Source organism: Eschrichtius robustus, chromosome 16, assembly GCF_028021215.1.
Source record: "Eschrichtius robustus isolate mEscRob2 chromosome 16, mEscRob2.pri, whole genome shotgun sequence".
Classification (NCBI taxonomy): Eukaryota; Metazoa; Chordata; class Mammalia; order Artiodactyla; family Eschrichtiidae; genus Eschrichtius; species Eschrichtius robustus.
The window spans coordinates 13,946,503-13,972,535 of record NC_090839.1 but is presented as its reverse complement, the minus strand read 5'-3'; the positions used below and the strand labels follow the sequence as shown (position 1 = coordinate 13,972,535).

General features: G+C 43.9%; 1 protein-coding gene and 1 pseudogene across 16 annotated transcripts in view; one reads left to right on the top strand and one right to left on the bottom strand.

Moving 5' to 3' along the window:
• Positions 1-26,033, bottom strand: part of ZMYND8 (zinc finger MYND-type containing 8) — a 130,453-nt gene that overhangs the window by 57,486 nt on the left and 46,934 nt on the right. For 13 of the 16 annotated variants that reach the window (XM_068565303.1, XM_068565312.1, XM_068565306.1 and 10 more), the window contains 8 exons: positions 22,959-23,177; positions 19,007-19,120; positions 16,846-16,938; positions 15,638-15,725; positions 12,216-12,271; positions 9,320-9,397; positions 8,134-8,249; positions 511-992 (listed from right to left, as the gene is read on the bottom strand). In XM_068565303.1, coding sequence (XP_068421404.1) covers positions 511-992; positions 8,134-8,249; positions 9,320-9,397; positions 12,216-12,271; positions 15,638-15,725; positions 16,846-16,938; positions 19,007-19,120; positions 22,959-23,177 — 1,246 coding nt within the window. The remainder of the gene's footprint in view (positions 1-510; positions 993-8,133; positions 8,250-9,319; positions 9,398-12,215; positions 12,272-15,637; positions 15,726-16,845; positions 16,939-19,006; positions 19,121-22,958; positions 23,178-26,033) is intronic. The other 3 variants (XM_068565314.1, XM_068565315.1, XM_068565317.1) reach the window with 1 other exon arrangement.
• LOC137749663 (nucleophosmin-like) lies at positions 4,273-5,164 on the top strand (annotated as a pseudogene).

Sequence of the window (26,033 nt, the reverse complement as noted above, 5' to 3'; positions counted from 1 at the left end):
ATAAATAAATAAATAAATTTTAAAAAAAAAAGAAGTGGGACTGCTCTGGGGAGAGAATATTCTTGTTTCCCCTACATGTTCCTCTAATATTTGAGCCTTAAGTAATGTGAATATCTGGTTTTGATAGAAAAATGTTTCAATTAAAATAAAATTTTTTTTCTTTTTTTAATAAAATTCTTGAGAAAGAAAAAAAACTGTTGTAGGAAGTTGTGATTCATCTCAGAGGCATTTGAACAGAACTCTGAAGGATTTCTGGCCACCTCTGCCCACTTCTAGGAACGACCTCCAGCTGGCCTTTGGGGATCACTTTTTCTCATTTTTTGGGTCCCTAACAGCAAGAATCCCACTGGGTTACTCACTTAAAAATTAAAATTTGCTCCACTGGGATGAAACGCCATGCAGCTCTCTTTGACTTTGTGATGCTCACCAGGTAGGGCCAGACACGTGTGGCCCCGATGGGAGCCCCTGTGTCCCAGGGGCCCCCTGTACCCTCTCCCACCTGGGGCTGACCTGTGCTCTTGTCCAGGAAGTCTATGGACTCCTCACTCGCGCTGAAGTGGCTGGACGTGGCCTTCTTCTCGGCGTCCTGCTCCACGTCGGAGCCTGTGTGCACGGAGGAGTTGGTGCTCATGGGGGAGCGTGGCATGTCCGACAAGGAGATCCTGCGGCCTGTGCCCCCACTCAGCATCGGCTTGCTCATCAGGATCTTGGGCGACGCCGTCATGTCGAAGTTGAGCTTGACCTTCTCCTGCTTGTCTATCTTGGCAGCACCAGCGCTGGGGTTGGAGGGGTCGAGCAGCATTTGGTACTGGCTGTTGGGCGTGTAGGGCGTCCTGAATGGAGAGTAATTAAAGACCCCAAACTTCCGGCGGATGTTCTCCACGTAAACCTCCATCTCTTGCATTGCACTGTTGAAGATGCTTTTGGTCTTTTTCACAGAAAAAGGAATCTCTTTAGACATGAGGTAGCAATTATTTATTGGAACCCAGGCCCTGGGAGTGCAAAAGAGAAAGGGAGTTTAAGTCAACTGTGGTCATTTCCAAGATTCTTAAGTTTTTTACAAATTTATTGTGCAAGAACACTTAACATGAGTTCTACCCTCTGAAGAAACGTTTAAGTGAATCACACATAATTGCTGTATCAACTGAAAAACAAAGCACAACCTAAAAGTTGAGAATTATTTTTTATCTGGCAGACAAAACTGAGGACTTGGACTTCCCTGGTGGCGCAGTGGTTAAGAATACACCTGCCAGTGCAGGGGACATGGGTTCAAGCCCTGGTCCGGGAAGATTCCACATGCCGCAGAGCAACTAAGCCCGTGCGCTGCAACTACTGAGCCTGCGCTCTAGAGCCCGGGAGCCACAACTACTGAAGCCTGCGCACCTAGAGCCCATGTTCCACAACAGAGAAGCCACTGCAATGAGAAGCCCACACACCACAACAAAGAGTAGCCCCTGCTCGCCGCAACTAGAGAAAGCCTGCATGCAGCAACAAAGACCCAACACAGCCAAAGATAATAATTAATTAATTTTTTTTTTTTTAAAAAAAAAAAAAAAAAGGACTTAAGCCTGGATGCAGCCTCTCAGATCCCGCTGAGGGACTGCTCCCAAGAGGTCAGGGAGGAGCCAGTATATATAGGAGGTTTTGCAAAAAAGACCAGGTAGTAGGAACTTCAAAGATTATTGTTAATTAAAGAAAACCAAGCATCTCAAGTTAAAGAATTTAGCATTTTTTTCTGTGTATGGGAAGAGGTAAGCATCAGGGCTCACTGACATCATTCCTTTGATATGCGCTATCGAGGACAGGATCCTGTGCTTTCCCATCCTGAGTGTCCTCAGGGTGCACCGCTTAGGGTGGCTACAGTGGCTGAGGGCGGGGCAGCGGGTTGTCTTCAGCCTGAGTTCCCTCAGGGCTCACCATCCAGGGTGCCTGTACTGGCTTGATGGCTGCAACATCCTTTGTTTACTGAGAGGGCAGGCAATACTTTTTCCGCCCCCCCCACCCCCCCCGACAGCTGATTATAGGTATATGTTGGTACAGCAGCTCTCTAGAGCTTATTCATTTTGTTTAACTGAAACTTTACACCTGTTGATTAGTACTCCCCATTTCTCCCTGCCCCCAGCCACTGGCAACCACCATTCCACTCTTTGATTGTATGAATTTGACTATTTTAGATCGCTCGTACAAATGGAGTCACGCGGTATTTGTGTTTCTGTGACTGGCTTACCCCACTTAGCCTGAAGTCCTCCAGGTTCAGCCATGATGCCACATACTTCTTAAGGCTGAACATTATTCCACTGTATGTACAGACCACATTTTCTCTATCCATTCATCTCTCGATGGTCACTTAGATTGTTTCCAGAATTTTTTTTTTTCCTTAATGCAAACCAAATTAGCCTAGTGGACTTTCCAAGATTCTTAAATACATATTCCTTTTTTTTCAAATGACTTGGTTTGAATGGCTAGTTAACGATCCACTTAACAGGCATGTTCTGTCACAAGGACCAAACGTGAACACGAAACTTAGCTACGACATTAAAAGGCTCAATAGCTTAGTCATTTTAATCCATTAAAAAAATAATAAATCCCCTTTGGCTCTGGGTTGGTAGAGAGTAAGAAAACAGTCTGCATCCTAGACTACACCTCTGAAAAGAGAATTATCCCCCAAATCTCACTCTCCTGCACTCAGACATAAAGCACTTTCTTTTCTCTTTTAAAACTGCGATTCTACGTGGGACTAGAAGGAAATATTGCACAACCACAACCCTAAAAGGAGGTGCATGATTCTGAATGTGAGATAATTCACATGGAAAGTAATGGGAAAAGAGCCCATCAGACTTGGGGCATGCGCCCTCCAGCTCCCGCTCAAGGCTAGTTCTGTCTTCCTACATTCAACCCCCGCTTCCCAGCATGCTCTGCAGAGATTCACTAGAACATGAGCTGCTTTTCTGGAATTAGCCATACACGTGACTGCAGGCAGGAGAAGGGAACACGACCACCAGGCTCTGGGGAAGGCAGAGCCGATACAGGAACATCCAGGGTATAACTCCGTGACATTTAATGCCCCAGCCTCAAACCAGCTTGTAGCTGGGAATCTGGTGGGAATGAGCTTTTCCAAGGAGACCTTTGGGATTTCATAGACCATAAACTCAAGCCAAGAACTAAGCAATGGGGAGCAAAGTAGACTGTGGAGAGGTGGAAGACTCATACCCAGTCTAACACAAGCACCACCTACTCAGGTGCTATCAAAGTGCCAGGTGGGAATTTGGATCCAACCCCACCAAGTCTTCCAACATTTTAAAGAGAAGTAGAAAATACGGACTTTTTATATTCTCTTTTACCCAAATGTTAACAGTTAGCATCTCATTCCTATTTTTTAAGAGAAAACCACCCGGGAGAAATAAAGCCTGGCCATGGGACAGAATTCAGGACACAGGCTGGCTGCTCACAACTCTTGGTGATACTACATCACGACACAAATGAAAACTGAACACCCAAAAATATCCACCCGCTCTCTCAGAGTGCTGGAAATCACCTGCTTCTCATCTGCTCCAACTCGCGGCTGTCATTCTGCAGAGACGGGAGGAACCACAGGTACAGCCAGACAGAACAAGGGCTGGGCAGGAGCCAAATGCCCTCAGGGCCAGAGTCTGCAGGGCCTCTGGGGGTTTCAGCTGGGTGGGCAAGAATCTGGACCAGGCAGGACTCTGAGGAGCAGTGGGGGTCCCCAGGCTGCCCCGACAGCTAATGCCCCTTCCCTAAGCCAGCCTCAGCTCTGTCGTCGGGGAGATGGAGAATGAGCCGTTACCTGGAGGGATGCTGGGGGAGATGCACCTGACCAGTCCCGGCACCACCAGAAGCTGATCAGCCAGATGGTCCCTGTGATTGTGCCCACACCACCCCCCGCTTTTGTCTGGAATCAGGGCCTTAAGTTCAATGAAGTTGCTTCACAAGTGATTTCAGAAAAGGGTTTCTTCTCCTTAAAGAAGGCCCAGGAAATATGGAAAGGGAAATCAGATTTGCTTAATGACAGAAAGCCTCTGGGAGGCTATGTCCTGAGAGGCGACAGAATCACACAGCTGAGCTACTTCCTAGCTCTGGGCCTCGGTTTTCCTATCAGTAAAATGGGGATAAAAGCAGCTTCTACAAAAAGTGCTTAAAACAGTGTCTGGGTTTCCCTGGTGTGATTCCGTCCTGCACGACTGTTCCCTGGAACAGTAGTCTTTTACCTCTGTCCACCTTCTCTCCCACCTAAGTGTACGCCACCAACCCATGGAAGATTCAATGGACATGGACATGAGCCCCCTGAGGCCCCAGAACTATCTTTCCGGCTGTGAACTTAAAGGCCGGCCAAGATTATCACTTTAAGGTGGATAATGATGAAAATGAGCACCAGTTATCTTTAAGAACGGTCAGTTTAGGGGCTGGCGCAAAGGATGAACTGCGCATTGTCGAAGCAGAGGCGATGAATTATGAAGCCAGTCCAATTAAAGTAACACTGGCAACTTTGAAAATGTCTGTGCAGCCAGCTTCCCCTTGAGGGCTTTGAAATACCACCACCTGTGGTCTTCTGGTTGAAGTGTGGTTCAGGGCCTGTGCATATTAGCGGACAGCACTTAATAGCTGTGGAGGAAGATCCAGAGTCAGAAGATGAAGAGGAGGAGAATGTGAAACTCCTAAGTATATCTGGAGAGCGTTCTGCCCCTGGAAGTGGTAGCAAGGTTCCACAGAAAAAAGTAAAACTTGCTGCTGAAGATGAAGATGAAGATGAAGATGATGATGATGATGGTGATGACTTTGATGATGAGGAAGCTGAAGAAAAATCTCCAGTAAAGAAATCTGTATGGATACTCCAGCCAAAAATGCACAAAAATCAAACCAGAATGGAAAAGCCTCAAAACCATCAACACCAAAATCAAAAGGTCAAGAATCCTTCAGAAAACAGAAAAAAATCCCTAAAACACCTAAAAGGACCTAGCTCTGTAGAAGACATTAAAGCAAAAATGCAAGCAAGTATAGAAAAAGGTGGTTTCCCTTCCCAAAGTGGAAGCCAAATTCGTCAATTATGTGAAGAACTGTTTCTGATGACTGACCAGGAGGCTATTCAAGATCTCTGGCAGTGGAGGAAGTCTCTTTAAGAAAATAGTTTAAACAGTTTGTTAAACTTTTCTGTCTTCTTTCATTTCTGTAACAGTTGATATCTGGCTGTCCTTTTTACAATGCAGAGTGAGAACTTTCCCTACCGTGTCTGATAAATGTTGTCCAGGTTCCATTGCCAAGAACGTGTTGTCCACAATGCCTGTTTAGTTTTTAAAGATGGAACTCCACCCTTTGCTTGGTTTTAAGTATGTACGGAATGTTATGATAGGACATAGTAGTAGTGATGGTCAGACAAATGGAAATGGTGGGGAGACAAAAATATACATGTGAAATAAACTCAGTATTTTAACACAGTAAAAAAAAAAAAAAAAAAACCAGCTATTTTTTTTTTAAGCTCTGCAGGCATTTGATAAAATATTTTCTACATTTGTATATAATAGTGTCTGTGAAATAAAACTGAGAAAAAAAAAAAAGGCAAAATCTTTTAAAGGACAAAAAGCCCATGATGAGACTCTTCAGAACATGCCTTGATTTGTGCAAGAGCCTCCAGGGGCTCGCGCTCTCTCTCTCTCTCTCTCTAACATTTATTAACTTGACAATGGGGGAATTCCCTGGCGGTCCAGGGGTTAGGACTTTGCGCTTTCACTGCCAAGGGCCCAGGTTCAATCCCTGGTTGGGGAACTAAGATCCCATAAGCCACACAGAGCGGCCAAAAAAAAAAAAAAAAGACAATGAACATGCAGTGGTCGGTGCTATTTCTTATTCTGCTGTCCTGCCTTATTTTGCGTACCCAGGTCCAGGCTTATGTTTTGGCTCTGCAACCTCGAAGCGAGCTCCCTGAGAAGGGACAGCACATCACAACCCTTGCAGCCTCCCCTGAGTCCGTGTCCTGTTTCTGGGTCGGACCCAGAGCAGGCTGTCAACAAGCCTGCCCCATTCTGCTTTAAGAACATCCTGGGGAGGAAGGGACGTCCATCCTTTTAGAAGTGGCTTCCACTACAGCTGTCAGGGACTCCCTGCCCAAGGCCGACTGAAACCTCCCTACAACTCTTACCTACTGTCCCTCCACCACTGGGACATCCTTAACGACTCCCCCAATGTGCACCCTGCACCCAAAATGAGCCCGACAGTTCGACAGGTCCCCTCCAAGGGGACAGGAGACACCACGGAGGGAGGGTTAAGGAAATCCCGTGGGGCATCAGACTTGGGCAGCTGTCTTTTTTACAAATGTAAGGGGGCCGGCTTCCAGGACAGCTCCCACCCAGAACCAACCTACACCTGCAAGTTCAGGGGAAACAGCCTCTGGAAACAGGGCCGGTGAAGCTCATGGCCCCTAAACCACCTTCAGTGGCTGTCAGGCAGGCAGGAGTAAGAGGTCCATGCAGAGTGGGCACAGCTGGAGCAGAACCCACAACTCTTAAGGCTCTGGGAATATTTGGTGCTTGGGGGACAGCAATGCTTGCCCCCCGCCATGGATATCCTAAGTATTATCCACACTGAGTTACAGTATAGAATACTCCAGAATCATCAAGATAGTTCATTAACACTTGCCATGCTCTAATGAAGAGGCAGGAAGATGTACAACCTGCTATGTCTCTTGCTCTTCAAATAAAAGCCAGACTTCTGACCAAAGCCGCCCTGGTGACCCAGGCCCAGCCCACCCCTCTGATCCCACCTCTTGCCCACTCTCTCCTCCCTTATCCTGTTCAAACCACACTGTGCTCCTGGATTTCCCTGAGCAACTAACTCAGCCTCGGCCCGCCCTTCCCTACCTGAATCCCTGCTCTCTCTGGTCCCTCTACCCAGATCTTCACCCGGCCCCGCCACTACCTCCTGACCTGAGATCATACTGTCTATTCCCCACTTGTATGTCATCTGCCTTCCCCACTTCCGACGGGCAGCGTCTGCCTGCTCGCTCCTGTACCCCACCATCTAGTACTCAGCCTGGCACACGGCAGGCACCAAAGACATGTTTCTTTGAATGAATGAGTAAAGGAATTTTAGAAAAACTTCCCCAAAAGTGGTCAAAATCAAAGTATAATACTTCCTATCAAACCTGGAACCATCTCAGCTAATTTCCATTTTGTCTCCTATCAATGGATTGCCAGAATTCCTGGTAAATGATTTCAGATTACTTTGATATTCTTTTTTTTTTTTTTTTTTTTTGGCAAGATGACAAGCAAAATTTAACAAAGAGTAATATTTCAGATTCTGGTGTTGTTTAAAATGAGAAACTGTATTTTCTGTACATTCTGTGGGTGGGTATAATTTTCAAACTATGTCTGTTAAATATTCTCCCCTACACACACACACACACACGCGCGCTTTCTCAGACTGCTTGGTAGGGTTTCGGGAGGGTTTTTGCCTCATTTACTCACAATGTAACTCTTGCTAAAAGAGAACCAAGAAATTACCCGCCGCTCATCTCTGTCTACCTGTTGTTCTGAAGCACGCAGGGGGCTGCGCTCCACAGAGAGCTGCTATTAGCTGGAATAATTCACGTCGCTGGGAGAGGGGGAGAGGGGAGGGCAGGAAGGCTGGCAGGGAGGGCTCACACCTGTCAAAACAGCAACCCCTTATAATTTCCCATTTTAGCTCCACAGAAAAGGGAACAGGAGGGGACTACCCAGCACAACGATGGGAGATTCATTTTACCGGCAATCTGGGGAAATGCTTCTGATCCCTGAAAGCATTATTTTGAAAAGCAATTTGTGCGGTGATTTAATTTACTGCGGAAAAACCCAATAAAGAACAGCAGCACTTAAAATAGCCGTGGAACCTACTATGCCGATGCCGGCTGCGTCCACAAAACCACGAAAGCAAGATTCTTTTCCAACACACCTGAAAAAACTGAAGCCTGTGCGTGATCAGGCTTATTAACACAGCCCAGGACAGTATTTTTAAAGTACAAGATCACTGGCTGGTATCAAGACAATAAAATAATAGCCGTACCCACCGCCCCTTCTTGTATTCACTGACAGGATCAAAGGTTCAGTCACAGCTACGCGTTTGAAGCCTGTGTTTAACTCCCACCTGTCGTGTTGTCCAAAGAAACGGGCATCAACCTGCCCATCTTTATCCCTCAGAGCTTTCGCAGGCCAGAATGGAAACCCCTTCAGTTTTGCCCAAACCAAAGGATGTGGATTGCTCTAGGAAAAGAAAAACAAAATCCAGCGTTTGTATGTATTCGACAGCAAGATGCACACATAAAGCTCGGTGGGTGAGGTTAAGCTAAGGCAGAGGTGATACAGGCCACAGAATGAAAGCGAACAATTTCCAGCAGGGTCTCCCCAAGTGGCAGTCCCTAGATGTGCAGCCAGTAAGCCTGGGCAAGGCTGGGAATGGGGTTAAATGGGGAAACCAAGAAGAAGTGAGCACTGACCAAAACCAGGCTTGGACTCTGGCTGTGCCGCTCTTGCCCGGGTGGCAGCGAACAAGAGACTGTACCTTTCTGGGCAACACAGGGACAGTAATACCTACACCCTCTGTTAAGCTGGAGGGTTGAATGCACCTTACACCCAGCATATAATAAGGGACGGCATTAGCTAACTTTATTCTTTACCGAGAGCTACTCAGGGCCTTAATGATTCAGATGTCCATCTCAAAAGGCAGGAAAAGACAACCTATGTTTTGATTCTCAACTCTACTTGCCCAATCTTGCGGCCCAATACCCTCCCCCCACACCCCCATCCTCCCAGCTCACCCCAACGACACACTTCTCTGCAGAACATCAGTTTGGAAAATACAGATCCATGGGGACAACTAGGGTGACTTTCTCTCCCCACCCCAATCCCAGCCTCAAGAACCATGATTTAGAGAGACCATGGAGTTAACCCTGGGAAGGATTTCCAAACCTCTTAAAATAGACCCAACATGATTTGTAAGTAACATACTCCTTTAACACAACTCGGGTCATCATCTGCATGACTTTGGCATGTCTCTCCTCTCTGATGAGCTTCTTTTCACGCTGCATCCTGCTGTTTTCGAGGGCTAATAAACCCAGTAAATCGGGACGCTACCTCTGGCACATGACCTTTCAGCCAAAGAGGTTTATCCCACCTGGATTACTCCCATTCTGCCCTAACTTAATTTTCAGTAAGAAAATTATTTTAAAACTTCATCCAAAGTTTCATCCAATAAGCCACCTGGAGAAAGCTGTCCTGGGTCACCAAAGGCATAGAGTTCAGAAAACAAAAAAAGGAAAGGAAATCCAACTTACACAAGGCTCACAAAACCAGTTATCTCGTTTTTGGCAAGCAGCTAGATAACACTCTGGACAAACTTCGATTTCATTCATCTGTAAAGCAAAAATGTGTTAGAATGTGTCATTCCTAGGGGCCTTATTATCTGCAGGCCCTCAAGAAATGCATGATAATACTGGCAGGTAAGATTAGCTTACCTAAGTCCCACAGTGGGGAACACCCTGGACATCAATCCAACTATTTCTCACCAGCCCCGACTTGCCCACCTAGCCCCAGTTGCCATCCTCTCTCGCTGGACCATGTCTCCCAGCTTCCCAAGCTTGGTCCATTCCCCACACAGAGCAGCCAATGCCACCTTCTACAAACACAGATCCCATCTGGTCCCTCTCCTTAGACCAGTGGTTCTCTACTGGGACAGTTTAACCCTTCCAGGGACACTTGGCATAACTGGAGATATTTCTGGTCATCGGTCATCACAACTGGGGGTGGACAGTTGAGACTGGAGTCTATGATGGTACAAGGACAGTTCCTTCAACAAAGATGTCTCTGGCCTCAAATGTCAGTAGTGCCGAGGTTGAGAAACTAACAATGAAATCTAAGCACCTGGTCAGGGCTTCCCTGGTGGTGCAGTGGTTGCGAATCCACCTGCCAATGCAGGGGACATGGGTTCAAGCCCTAGTCCAGGAGGATCCCACATGCCGCGGAGCAACTACGCCTGTGCACCACAACTGCTGAGCCTGCGCTCTAGAGCCCACAAGCCACAACTACTGAGCCTGCGTGCCACAACTACTGAAGCTCGTGTGCCTAGAGCCCGTGCTCCGCAACAAGGGAAGCCACGGCAATGAGAAGCCCACGCACCACAACGAAGAGTAGCCCCCACTCGCCACAACTAGAGAAAGCCCACACGCAGCAACGAAGACCCAACGCAGTCATAAATAAATAAATAAATAAATTTAGATAAATAAATAAACACCTGGTCAGTTCCTTCAAGGCCATGCGTGGTCTGGCCTCAGTCTACCTGTCTGAGCTCCCCAATCCCTTCCCTCGACTCTGGCCTCTGCTTGCCATGCTCAATTCTATATATCTCTAATCACACCATCCACAGCAATTAATTAATACCACGTTACTCTATTTTATTTTCACGGATAACTGAAAATTCTGTAACTGACCGTCCTCTCTCTTGAGAAAGTGCGTTCCCCCAGAGAAACGTCATGACTTAGAACTAAGGGCCCTGGAAGCTCCCTTCTTGGATCTAAATTCAGACTCCACTACATCCTAACTCTAGAACTTTAGGAAAAGTTGCTTATACTGTCTAAGCGTCCATTTCCTCACCTCATAGAATGGGGATGAAAGCAGTACCTACCAAACAGAATTATTATAAAAATTAGATGAGATAAATGTAAAGCATTTCAAGTGACAAGGTGCCAGACACATAGCAGGTGCTCAATTAATGATTATTAATAATTTTATAGTAATTACTAATTATAATGGACTGACCGACTGAGGGCAATGAATAAATGAGTGAATGAATGAATGAGTGAGTGGTGGACCATATTTCTTCCTTCTACCCACTCTCCTTCTGGGCTATTCCAAAGGTACTGGGTAGAACAAAGCGGCAACATCAAGTCCAGGACAGCCCCGGCATTGGGGCCCACAAAGCAGCACTATGTTGCCAACAGGTAGGTTCAGAATGCCAGACAAACAGCATCTGGGTTCAATAAATTCTACATTATGACAACCCACCAATTAAAAGTCTAGGCTTCAGCACCCAGATCAAGGGAAACGAATCCTCAAGGCAGAAACAACTGAACAACTCGCCCAGAGACAACTCCAAGTCGCCAACAACCATATCAAAAAACAGTCCATCACCACTTGGATCAAAGAAATCAAAATCACAATCACAGTGAGATGCCACTGTTTTTTACTGATCACACTGGGACAAAAACATATATACACAAACAGTTTTCAAATTGGAACTTCCAACATTGCAAACGACACAGAAAAACCACCACATTTGTTCACTCCAGGTCATTGTATAAGTAACGCTGTAGCATTTCCAGAAAACAATCAAGAGATATCTACCCAAAGCCATGTTGATAGCCTCAGACCTAGTAGTTGCATTTCTAACAATTATACTAAGGAAATAAATCATCAGAACAGCCATGATAAATTCTATTCTTCCTCTGTGTTTAATTACCTAGGAAAACGCTCAGAGTGAAAAATGTAGATTATAAAACTCTCTCTATACAAATATATAGACATGGACATATCCTAAGATATCCAAATGTTTTCTTTACAAATGAATGGAGGGATAGATGAGAGTGCAGACAGGCTGAAGGCCATTACATCTCAGTTTTTTTGTGCTCACAACAGGGATCTAACAAAGAAAGCTCCCCTGTACCACTTCTGCCATCAGCCTGTCCTATAACCACTAGAGCCTCAGGGCACCCAGCCCAGGAGCTGCATTTCATCCACACCATCAAAACTACGGGGTATTTTTCCAGGACACCTGGGCCACTCTCAGAGAAACACAGGACCTTTCCTGCAAATAATGTCAAAACCCAAATACCTTCTACAAGAAGACTGAAAGAGACCTGAGGGGATGCCACAGATTGTGGGGCAAAGAAATCATAAACTCTATTTGGCCCAGAAAACTCAGGATGTGCAGTGCTGGACCACGACTCAAGGTTGAAAAATCCCATCTCTCTTAGATCTAAGATTAGGGTGCTGATTTATAACACATTATGGCATATCTGTTGCTTTTACTTCCTTGAAGAGAGGGGCGCTATCTGTGCCTCAACAAATTCCAAAATAACTAGAGCTACCCACTGGGAGATTCCACAAATGGAAACTTCAATCACCCCAAGCCTTCATTCTAGGTACACTTAAAAGGGGACAGTAGGAAACACATACCTCATGCTCGCAGATTTTGATGACTACTTTCGCTATTTGCGTCAATTTGTGATTTCCTGAGGGAATAAGAAAATAGGATTAATTCAAATGGAAACACAGAAATACCCAGCCTTGGGATCATACTTCCACTTATACCATTTTAACTTGCTTTCTTCCAGGATTAACCTTTTAAAGGTTAAAAACCATACATTTCTGGCTTCTAACATCAGTTCAGATTAGGTGACTTTTCCCATGAACCAATCTTTGGTACTTAGATGTCATCTTCTCTGAAACATAACAATTTGTGTTGGTTTCCGACAGCTCATGAATTAATATTTGAAAGATGCTTTTATATTCTCAAGGCTCAAATTAGTGAAAAGGAGCCTTCTTCTGCCCATTGTCACAGACCCCAACCCAAGAATAGTACAGGAGAAAGAAGACATTTAATTGAGTAACTCTAGTGTTCCTGGTGCTTTGAAATACATTTTCTTGTTAACTCTTCAAAAAGCCTTATTAGGAAGCAGGCATGAATGTTCTCATTTCACCAAAGAGTAAACCAAGGCTCAGGAGTCATCACTTATATGAGATCACTTAGCTAACGAGTTGAGGATATGGCCCCAGGTCTAACTCTTAACCCTGAACCTTTACACTAAACCAGAGAACAAGATGGTCAAAAAGCCGTGTTTTCTTCGAACATTATGACAATTTTTAGAAATTGTAAATTTGGTGGCAAAAAGATTTCATACGCACACACACAAATACCTAGATTTCTGGCTTGTCTTGAAAACTCAGAAGATCTAAGAACTCTGTATCCAATAAACCACTGGAGTGCCCAGGGGAGATACCCCTCCAGACCAGGTAGGAGTTCTCTATTCTCCACGGTCACTCGCTCTCCCCACAGCCAGTGGTCATCCTGGTTTATGCTATTTTTCTGCTACCTGAGCTCATCACTTGTTTATATGATCTTACTGTCCTTTCTATATATTTGAGTTCATAACCTTTACACAAATTCTCCATGTCTAGGGTAGCTCTCTTTCTCTCCTCCCTGCACCCCAACCCTGCTACTGAGTTAATAATGCAAAACATGTACTTTAAGCAGATAGCCATCCATTCATATATCTTTCCTCAAACATCAGCTAACAACAGTCTACGCTAGGCCCAAGGGTATACAGGAAACAAGTTTGGCATCTGCCCCTAAAGAGCTCACATCCTGGTGAGCAACTCAAATTAAAAAAAAAACACCATCCAGAAAGTGTGATAAAGTGCTGCCATGGGGAAGTACAGTTACTGTGAGAGCCCTTAACAAGAGTACATAGTACGGTCTGGGTCACGAAGGAAGGCTCCTCAGAGGACTGAGAGGCTGAGACTGAAGGATAAGGAAAACTCATCAAAGCAAAGAGGGGAAGAGTGTTCCAGCAGGGGACAAGAAGAATAGAACAGGGCAGGACCCTGAAAGATCTACTTGGCCAGAAGGTAGACAGAGGATTGTGGGAGAGGGTAGGAAAATGGGAAAGGTGCCCATCGAGGAGATTTTAACAGGAGCTCTCCTCCATTCTGTCCAGAAGGCTTAACCCACAAAAATGCAACTGACAAAACTTTAACCAGACTATAAAGAACTCCTAAAACTCAATAATAAAAAACAACCCAATTTTTGAAATGAGCAAAAGATGTGAACAGATGTTTCACCAACAAATGATATACAAATGACTAATAAGCACATGAAAAGATACTCAATACCATTAGTCATTAGAGACAGGCAAAACCACCATGACATAATATTTCATGCCTTCAAGAATAGGTAAAATTAAAAAGAGACAATACTAAGTGTTGACAATGATGTGGAGCAACGAAGATCCTCATATACACTGCTAGAAGGAATGTAAAATAATACAACCAATTTGCAAAACAGTTTGGTAAAATTTCTTATACATTTAAATATAAACCTACTCAATGATCTAGCAATAGAAATGAAAGCATGTGTTCACAAAAAGACTTGTATAAGAATGTAAACACTGGCTTTATTCATAACAGCCAAAAACTGAAAACAATCCAAATATCCATCAACATCAACATCAACATCAACAAAGGGAATGGATGAATAAATTGTATGTTGATACAATATTGTTACCGGACTTCCCTGGTGGCGCAGTGGTTAAGAATCCACCTGCCAATGCAGGGGACACGGGTTTGAGCTCTGGTCCAGGAAGATCCCACATGCCGCGGAGCAACTAAGGCCCTGCGCCACAACTACTGAGCCTGCGCTCTAGAGACCGCGAGCCACAACTACTGAGCCCGCGTGCCACAACTACTGAAGGCCGCGTGCCTAGAGTCCGTGCTCCACAACCAGAGAAGCCGCCGCAATGAGAAGTCCGCGCACCGCAACAAAGAGTAGCCCCGGCTCGCCACAACTAGAGGAAGCCCGCGCGCAGCAACGAAGACCCAACACAGCCAAAAATAAATAAATAAAATAATTTATAAAAACTATATATTGATACCACTCAGTGATAAAAAGAAACAAACCACTGATAGACACAACATGAAAGAATCCCCAAGGCTTCCCTGGTGGCGCAGTGGTTAAGAATCCGCCTGCCAATGCAGGGGACACGGGTTCGAGCCCTGGTCCAGGAAGTTCCTACATGACGCAGAGTAATGAAGCCCGTGCACCACAACTACTGAGCCTGCGCTCTAGAGCCTGCGAGCCCCAACTACGGAAGCCCGTGTACCTAGAGCCCATGCTCTGCAACAAGAGAAGCCACCACAATGAGAAGCCCGCGCACCGCAACGAGGAGTAGCCCCCGCTCGCCACAACTAGAGAAAGCCCGCGCGCAGCAACGAAGACCCACCACAGCCAAAAATAAATAAATAAAATAAAAAAATAAATTAAAAAAAAAAAAAAGAATCCCCAAAATATTACACTGTGTCAACGTAGCCAGGCATAAAAGAGGGCACTCTGACTCCACTGGTATGAAATTCTAGAATATGTAAAACTAATCTCTAGTTACAGAAAACAGAATAGTTCCTTTTCAGGAGGGTGGATTGACTGGAGAGGGGCAACTGGGAATATAATGTGGTGATAGAAATGTTCTAGGATCTTATTTGGGGTTGTAGTTACAGAGGTGGTTACACATTTGTCAAATTCATGGAATGTACCTGTAAGATCTGTGCTTTTTATTTTATGTAATTATTCCTCCATTAAAATAAGGTTTTTTTAAAAGGACAGGTAAAAGCATCATATAGTCACAAGGCCCTGTGGACATCAGCTCATACCTTAAAATGCATGTACTCACTGCCCCCTGTTCACACACGTCAGCAATCTATACACCAGTATTCTCAGCTATTGGCCCTGATGCATGAAAAAAGAGCCTGATTTTTTATGAAGGGCAGGAGAACGGGCAACACACACAGCAATACTCTCATTCTTAAGAGTCATCTAATCCACTCACCCCCATTATAAATGATGCAGTTGTGCAAAATCCATTTTGCATCAGCCAGGAAGGCTTCTGTGCAGCCATACATTTTCTTTTTAGCGTTCTGGGAAGAAAAGCCACGGAAAATAATCACCAGTGAGTCTCCATAAGCCACAACCAGTAACACCTGCGTCCCCACATAATTTTCTTAGCAGTCATTTGCCAAATTAATTAATGCTTCTACTCATTTCCCAAGATGCTATTATAGTTGAGATCTATAACTCTATAAAAATGCATTCACTGAATTCACCACACTGACTTGAATTTTCTCATCTTAGAGCACTGTCATCTATCAAGCAGCTTCTTCCACCAAACCAGGATATTTTATATATTTACATATTTATTATTAATTGTACAGCCTCACGTAAGCCTCACAATTGAAAACTCAAGGAAGCAGTCACTATCCCCATTTTACCGACAGGGAAACTAAGGTATGGTAATGTTAAAGGAACTAATCAAAGTTCCAAAGCTGATAATTTAGGAAGCTAGGATTCCAACCTTGTCTTTTTGGAATTCCTTCTTTTGTTTAATACCGTAAGGGTGTGTGCAATTTTCCAAAGCAGGCTGGATTTACTGTTTTGGAGATCATCAATGCGTACAATATAAAGTAATGTTTTCTCCTCATCCGTGCTTTTCTTTAACCATATTTTGGTGCCAGCAATTTGAAAATCAGCACCAGGATGACATACACAATCTAAAATGTTACATGTGTAATTTTTCAGCATGGAATTTTAGTTTGAACCTTTAAAAACACTTTCAGGCATTAAAGAAATACCCTTATCAGTGAAATAAGTCAAGATCTAAGAAGGCACTCATTCACTGCTAACATGAAGATCTCCCAGACACTTAATTTTCTCTCCTTCCTTCCTGCTGCTCTTATTAGTACCTCCAAAAGAAAGGGAAGGGTAAGGCTCAAATCAACCAAATCACTAATTCTTAGAAGCTGTGACTTTCTCAGATAAAAAGCTAGAATCACCAGCAGAAGTATAATACTATTTGGAGCTAAGCAGTGGATTTCAACACCCACTGCAATCCTTGGGAAAATGTTACAGAAGAAGTTAGGGGAACGAGAGTTCTTCCATCCAAATAAAAATGGCACAGAACCATCTAACTCGAGATGGAGCACGGGAAGCGAGGGAGGATCTTTAATCATCTTGACAATTGGCTTTCTGATGGAAGCCAACCTTTTCCAATGTACAAAGGTCCATGGGATGGAAGATGTATTCCGCATAGTCGGGATGCTGTTCCAACGGAACGGGCTTCTGGAATGCATCTGTCTATAAAAGAAAAGATGCACATACACAAACCCATCACTGCTATGGAAGACCAAGCATTAATACCAGCAATGTGCTTTAAAACCGAGACAACTTTCCAGAAAATACAGTTGTAAAACTTTCTACAAAATAGGCCCTTGAGAAGCTCCAAACTGGTTCATCTTCAAATTCTGCCTGGTTATCAATCATCATGGGTCCAGCTGTGTTCCAGTTTTGTCATTTGTTTTGTTTTCAGTACATACTCAAGTAAAAGGTCCAGGCCTCTTCAATTAAGATGGACAAGAACACGCTATCAGTTACTTGAGACCTGAATTCTGAAGGAGGCTTATCTACACATTGAAAATGCCCATAATCAAAACTGACTGGGGGTGAAATTTGGCTACACCTAGAGATGACACACCAAATAAAGTTCCCCTGAAGTGCCAACAGATATCTTACACATGGGCGGAAATTTTAGTGAGGTTTTGCTCCTCCTTTGAGAAGCCAAATTACTTTCAAAGCAGAGACTGTGTGGGGACTTCCCTGGCAGTCCAGTGGTTAAGACTCTGTGCTTCCAATGCAGGGGGTGCGCGTTCGATCCCTGGTCAGGGAACTAAGATCCCACAGGCCACGTGTCACAGCAAAAAAAAAAAAAAAAAAAAAAAAACCCCAGAAACAAAACAAAGCAGGGACTGTGTAAAGGTTTTGTATCTTGATCCACTTTCTTATGGAGTAAGAATCAGTTCAAAATGCAAGGCCTGGTTTGTTGATGGGTACTATTTACTTATCAATTAAAAAAAATCTAAAAGATTTCATTAAACACCAAATTATGCTCAAGCAAGGCATCTGAACGGATTACCATTTGCAGTCATCCAAGCTCTCTCTCATCCAGAATCAGTTTGGTCATTTTAAGTTAAAAGGATGCTTCCACAAAAATCAGCAACTTTCTGTTCTGATTTTGTAAACAAACAATTTACATAAGAAATTAACACCTTCTTTGATTTTTCTTTTTGGTTTATAATTCCACAGTGTTGACAAATCTACATGAATCAATTCTTCTTGTCAAAGTTTGTTTTTTTGCAAAACTTAGGCTATATACTTTTGCTTCCATTGACAGAGATTTTGTGAAAGAGACAGGTTCTCAATTTAGCAACCCCCAACTGGCATGCTCTGAATTTTTTTTATTGTGATATCAAATTTCAGAATATAATCTCAAAACTAAAGGTTCTACTTTTTTTAAAGAAATGAAACCACAATGGCTACTAAAAGCACTCAGAATCTACATTTCATACATTTATTTGACTTAGAAAGCAAACTCTGAAGAGTTTCACAAAGGGTCACCACTAGCCCATACGGTGCCTTTGTGTAAATCAGAAAAGAACCCTACCCAAGAACCCAAGTGTCGACAGGAAAAATGTCATAACATGTTGATTATCTTGTCATAACATATTATTTTTAAAAACAAGGTATTTTACTGCCGTCTTTCTGAAACCTGTCACAAAAAACTACAAAACCACCATCACAGCTACGGTGATATGACTGGGACTTCTGGGCGGGAAACCACGGAGAAGTACACCACTTGCCAGCTGAGCATGGCAGGCCTGCTTTCACATACAGATTGTCCTTAAAGGGCAAAGGCTGTACATCAAATCCCGTTTCAAAATTCTCACCCTTTACAGGAATCTCACTGGTTGAGTTTTACCTGAAGGTTCCACCATTAGGCCTTGATTACAAAGAAACTGGGTTGTACTCAGCTCTCTCATTGAAATGGAATTCTACTAACTCCTCCTTACCCGATGCGGTCTGAGGTTTCACTTCGCAACCACTCAGAATTTTAAATCCCCACCAGCTTTCTAATGTATGTCACTTCCTGATTAAACTCCTTGGTCTCACAAAGTGCTCACTTTTGAGAATTAACTTAATGCCATTGTGCAATTTAATTTACAGGTATCTGAATCTGGGCACGCAAGACCCAAAGAGTAATAAGCACAGGTGTCTGAAAAGCTAAGGCAACTACAAGGAACAAAAATGGTAACAGAACAAAGGTCACTATTCTCATTCACACTTATAACAAGAGGAAGTGTCATCTTACCCCTGGCTGTTTCATTTTCTGAATGGCAAACTTGAGCAGGTAGGATAACTGTTCAATGGTGAGCATTGTCATGGCTTTACTCTGAGTCTCGATGCATTCTGCTACTGTAATCTTCTACAAATCAAAATCACACAAATATCCAGTTAGAAAAAAAAAAATTACGATCCCATGTACTCATTTCCCTTTCCTCCTAATTTTCCAGTAAGTTCACACGTAAAAAATTAATTCCCATCTAAATGAGACCAGTTGTTTCGCTTGATGAGCACTCCAATCTACTTCACCTGGGTGCTGGATTAGTGGATAAAAATTAAGAAGCACACTGATCCATCGATTACCTCATTAAGAACTGTTTTTAGCTCATGTAGACAATATAATCTGAACAAAGGGTGGGGTAGGCAAGGACCTGAAAAATCATCATTGCTATAACCTTGGTTTTCAAGAATAGGACATGAAAGGCCACTGATGGTTTCAGGGTAATCTCTTCACACAATGAATCAGCCACTTTCCTTGATCCTCTTAAGGTTCTGGGCTGTCTTTCAGGAAACTGACAAGGCATTAATTCAATGACATCACGGTTGGAAAGGGACAGTCTTCCCTGTAGAAAGAATCCAAGGGATGGTAGTGAACTAATAATAAAAATGACTTCATTCTCCGTCACCACTGATGTGAACCCACTCAGGACATTCCGGCAAATTACCCATGGAGCAGTCTAGCTGTCTATCTCTGTGTGAAATAAATGTCACTTTGTAAGAGAAATTCCCGTCAAAGACATGTCTGACACCAGATTCTGCTACGTAAATCTGGTACTTGATCTAAGAGCTTCGGAATCCTTAGGTAGCAGCAACAACAGAAATAGTAAATTCAGATGCTATCAGGAAACACTCTTGAACCATCTGTGTAGGGAGAGCTGAGAAAAGTTTTCTCCAATTAATTTGGATTTCATTTCCATTCTTCAGATCTCCGGATCCTCCAAAAGGAACTTCCAGGCGTGTCTGGTTGGTTGTTGAGAAAAAGGGCAACATAAGAGGCGCTCATAAGCTGAAATCAGTCCGTGATGCACGGATCTCACTGCTTAGCTACCAGGGCCAGAAAGAGCTGGTCTTCCCAGTTGACCACCTCACCAATTCACCACTGGAGGAAATTCAGGACTCTAAATCTTAGACATAGAACACCTGTCTGTCTGAATTCCAGTTCATTTCCAGGTAACTATCCACACTCAATACTTGGGTCGCCCGCTCAACTGTCATTCACCTCTTCTCCCCCAGCCCTGGCCACATCCTCCTGGTTGGCAATGGCCGGTTCCCACAATACAGACTGAAAGTACCAAACATTTTTGAGCCTTTCCTGTGTGGGGACTGGTGGTCCAATCCTGACCAATGAGGCCAAGGGCGTGTCAGCTGGAGGCTGATGGGCAAAGTCTTTTTTTTTTTTTTTTAAATTAGCACCTTTAATTTTTTTTTTTTTTTTTTTTTAATTTTTTGGCTGTGTTGGGTCTTCGTTTCTGTGCGAGGGCTTCCTCTAGTTGCGGCAAGCGGGGGCCACTCTTCATTGCGGTGCGCGGGCTTCTCACTATCGTGGCCTCTCTTGTTGCGGAGCACAGGCTCCAGATGCGCAGGCTCAGTAGTTGTGGCTCACGGGCCTAGCTGCTCCGCGGCATGTGGGATCTTCCCGGACCAGGGCTCGAACCCGTGTCCCCTGCATTAGCAGGCAGATTCTCAACCGCTGCGCCACCAGGGAAGCCCCAAGTCTTCTGCTTGATAAAAACGGGCAAAGTCTTCTGCTTGATAAAAACGGATTGAGAAGAGACACTCCTCTCAGAGGGATTGTTATCTAGTCACACGTGATAAAACCCAGCAGCCACCTTACGGCCATGAGGGACACACTGCCTCATCAATGAAATGCAAAGAGTCTGGCTCTGAACAAACGCTGGCCTAGCCCTGCCTCTGGGTTCTTTCTACACACGATAATAAATCTTTCTGGTTTCAGCTGCCTTTCATCAAGATCTATTATTTACAGCAAAAGCATCCTATCTGAGCCACTATCTTCTCTGCAAAATTATTAAACAATTGGGAAGGGAAGGTCAAGACAAAAGAAAATAAATGAAGGTTCCAGTTCCCACATTAAATGCAGGATGAGGTCAGGCTCTGAACAGGAGGGCATTGCTGAGCAATCTGTCTGTCTATAGGAACCCAAAGAAAACCAGTGACCACCTTTTGCAATTTTAGGGGCAGAACACCATTAAAATGTCATCATCATACTGACCTGGCCTCTACTTTCTTTCCACAGATTTCTTTTGCTCCATCCACTACACAAAAGCAGTACTACTGACACTGTCCTAAAGCTTGCTTTTTTCTCCACTATCGACAGCTGGGAGAGCTTTCCAATTCCTACACAGAAAGCATCCTCGGGTTTGAGATCTAATGCCAATATACCTTTGAATCCAGGTGACATTCCATATTAAAGGATTTTGTAGATGACATTATTTGGGTTTTTTTAAATAAATCTATCTATCTATTTATTTATTTATGGCTGTGTTGGGTCTTCGTTGCTGCGCGCGGGCTTTCTCTAATTGCGGTTAGTGGGGGCTACTCTTCGTTGTGGTGCGCGGGCTTCTCATTGCGGTAGCTTCTCTTGTTGTGGAGCACGGACTCTAGGCGTGCAGGCTTCAGTAGTTGTGGCTCGCGGGCTCTAGAGCGCAGGCTCAGTAGCTGTGGCGCACAGGCTTAGCTGCTCCGCGGCATGTGGGATCTTCCTGGACCAGGGCTCGAATGCGCGTCCCCTGCATTGGCAGGCGGATTCTTAACCACTGCGCCACCAGGGAAGCTCTGTTTTTGTTTTTAATTTGTTTTTGTTTTCTAGATGACATTCTTATTTTCAGCATTTTGAAAAAGCATCATAGTTGGAAGTTGCTGAGACTAGAAGACACCTCAGAAAAGTGGAAACCATGATAACTGTTTTCATGAAGAGCATTCAGGCTTTGCTACAAATGAAATATGCACGTTCCCTTCACTATGCCGTGTGCTTCTCCCTTGGGTTCTGTACCTGCAGCCCCCTCAGCCTGGAAGGCCATCTCCCATGGCCCCACGGCTCACTCCTTCCCTTCTTCAAGTCCTTCCTAAATCTTAAGAGGACTTCCTGGACCTCGTCATTTAAAATGGAAACACTCTGCACCCCCCTCACTCCCTATTCCTCACTTTCAATTCATTTTCTCTAGAACATTCTTCTTCTAACACACGGTATACAACTTTATTGTGGTTTTTGTCCTTTTCTCCTGAAAAGAATGGGATTCAGGCCTCTTTTTGTTCACTGTTGAACCCCTAGTACCTCATAGGCACGGGAGAAACAGTTGTCGCGTGAATAAAAGCACCAGATGGCAACCACGTGGGACATACAACCAACACTGGTCTTCCCAGCTTGGCTATTGCCGATAATTCAATGATGCAGCAGGAGACAACATCCAAGAAGGAAGAAAACAGCTTGGGATCTTTTCAAAACATACAAAGTGTCAGAAGTTTATAACTTCTGGAATGTTCATTACAGGAGAATCAGAGAAGGCTGCAGATCTCAAAGTGATCCAAAGACCCATGAAGAATCAAAATCAATATTCAGTGCAGGGGACCTTCCTGGCGGTCCAGTGGTTAAGACTCCACACTCCCATTGCCGGGGGCATGGGTTCAATCCCTGCTAGGGGAACTAAGATCCCACAAGCCACGCAGTGCGGCCAAAAAAGAAAAAAAAAAAAAAAATCAGTGCAATTGTCTTTCCAAGAGCTGAAGTGCTAATGCCGTTGCCTATGTTGGTCCAAAAAAGGGGGTGACCAGGATAGAGCAGATGGAAGGCAAGAAACTTCTCTTTTCTTTGTGTTTAGATTATTTGAAAATTTTGAAATAAAAGGAAGAAAAGAAAGGAGAGGAAACGAGGCAGACAATGCATTCATTCAGCAGGAACTAACCTCACATTCAGGACAAAACCAGTCCCCCTCTGGTTCCGATGTCAGTCTCAGACACTTAGCGTGATAAACCCGGGGACAGAGCTCACAGCAAAGGACTTGGCCTTCCCGGTGACAAACCCAGCAGTAGAAATCATTTCGTCCATCCTGCGGTACAACATCAACAGGGTCTGTGGTGAGTGGCTGCTTCATATAGTAAAACGGACCATGTCTTAGTTCTGACTGAAATGTAGGCAAGAAAGACAGGTTTGGTTTCAAAACAAATGTGCATTCTCAAAAGGAATTTGAACAAATACATCAATAACAACAGAAGAAAATTAGAGCATTTCACACATTCATTAAAAAGCTATCTTGGGTTACTCTACTTAATACAGAGTTTACGGGTCATTAGATACTAAGATTTATTTTTCTTTCTTGTATTTTAAGAGGCCATGGATTGAAAAGCTGGCGTCTAAGAGTTAACAGGCAGCCCTAGCAGGACAGCACAATGGTTACAACCCAGGCACACCTGGGTTCAAATTTAGCTCTACCAGCTGCATGACCCAGGGCAAGTCTCTTAACCCCTCAGCTTCAATTTTCTCATCTGTAAAATGGAGATGATAATAACTAACATCACTGAATTGTGGCTGGAATTAAATGGGATCGTATAATGTATGCATTTAACACAGCGCCACCATTACAAATATTGCTAATACGGTTAAAAGTCCAACATATGGAAGTCTAAATGTACAAAGCCAAGAAACGTATGGCAATTTGCCCTGGGAGTCTTTCAACAACAGGCTTTTGGAGAATAGATCCATTGGAAATGAGTCACCAAAAATGATCATTCATTTTTTTAAGTCTACCCCCAATGCATAAAGTACTTAATAGCCAACAAGAGGCTTTCCTAAAACCATGATTCTCCAACATGGTTAAGTCCTGGTGTTCGCAGAGAAGCCACATCTCCTACTGAGAACGAACGAAGAATGGCAGAAAGATGAGACAGGGGGGTGGCCAATTCACGGCCAAAATAGCAAGAGAAATGGTCCCCTAGTGATACATTATAGAATCCAGCAGAGCCACCCCCCGAACTCACACAACCTCTCAGAAGAAACTCGTTAGAAAAATGCCTACTGGAAACCAATACGAAATCCTGTGTAGGAAGTATGAGAAAGTCTGGCGGTAAGTGTCAAAATGACCTGGTAAATAAAGTGTCAAAATGACCTGTGTGACCTTGAGAAAGCTACTCAACCCACTTTAGCCTTGATTCCATGGACAACAGCTTAGCCACAACCACAGGGCCTACCTCTGAATAAACCTCCTTGTATGACAAGCTTTTTCCTGTCTTTCAGTAAAACATTACAGTTTCCTCCATAAAGATCTCATATATTGGTTAGGGGCTGCATAATTCTTGTTGCTGCTGTGAATAGGACCTTTTCCAATTACAGTTTCTAAATAAGTTATCGTTGGTATATAGAAGCGCTGTTAGATTTTTAATACTGACCTCATATATAAACAGTTCTGGTAGTTTATTGATTAAAAATCTTACCATCTCTAAGTAACATTAGTTTTGTCTGTCCGTGTCTAATATTTTTACATCACTTTTCTGTTTTCCTTATTTTACTGACTAGGACCCCCAGGATAACAGGGAAGAGTGACCAAGATTGCAGGCACCCGGGCTTCCCTGGTGGCGCAGTGGTTGAGAATCTGCCTGCCAATGCAGGGCACACGGGTTCGAGCCCTGGTCTGGGAGGATCCCACATGCCGCGGAGCGACTGGGCCCGTGAGCCACGATTGCTGAGCCTGCGCATCTGGAGCCTGTGCTCCACAACAAGAGAGGCCGTGACGGTGAGAGGCCTGCGCACCGCAATGAAGAGTGGCCCCCGCTTGCCACAACTAGAGAAAGCCCTTGCACAGAAACGAAGACCCAACACAGCCAAAAATAAATAAATAAATAAATTTAAAAAAAAAAAGATTGCAGGCACCCGTCTCGCTCCTGGTTTTTATTATGAAGTTTTAATGTTCTCAAAATGCCTGCTACTTCCACCTTCCTTGATAAAGAGCCTCACAGATGCTTATTTAGCAGATCTTTGTGAACCAATCCTTCTAAGCCTCCCGACTCTCATTTCTACTGAGAAAACAGCTACGACTTGTAAGGGCAATTGCACAATTCTTGAGCCTGGTTACTGCCCTGTTTCAGTTCAACATTTAAAATAGAGCGCTCTCCTTGGTTTCCAGAGAATTAACATCATCGTTACGCTATTCCTTCCACGTTACGTTTTTCAACATACTGTCACACACGCCATCTGCATTTTGTCCTCACCATCACCCAGAGAGGTACTCAGGGGAGAGACCACTTAGTCTTACTAGACAGATGAGAAAACTAGGTTAAAAAGACTTATCTGACCCCCAAGCCCAGAGCAAGGACTCCCACCCAGGTCTCCGAGCACTTTCTCTCATCCCTGTGCCCCACAAAAGATGATGCTGGATGCAGAAGAGACTCTGATGATTAAGTGACCCCTCACAGAACATTCTCTGAAATCCAAAATAACTTCTGCTTAAACAAACTTATGGTTACCAGGGGGTAAGGGGCGGAGGGCGATAAATTGGGAGATTGGGATTGACATATGCACACTACTACTATATATAAAATAGATAACTAATAAGGACCTACCGTACAGCACAGGGAACTCTCTACTCAATACTCCGTAATGGCCTATATGGGAAAAGAATCTAAAAAAGAGTGGATATATGTATATGCAGAACTGATTCACTTTGCTGTACACCTGAAACTAACAGAACATTGTAAATCAACTATACTCCAATAAAACTTTTTTAAAAATAAAAATAACTTCTGCTTAATGCAAAAAGCTGGAGAGGAAAAAAAAAAATCTGAAAATTCGGAAGACAGCTAGAAACAGAATAGAGGGGACATAAAAAGATAACAGCATCTAGAGCAAGGAGTTCTCAATTCATATGACATCTTGGGCCAGAAAATTCTTTGTTGCAGGGAGCTGTCCTATAGCATCATCCTTGGCTAGATGCCGGTGGCAGCCCCCCTACCCCCCATGCACAAAATTATGACAACCAAGAATGTCT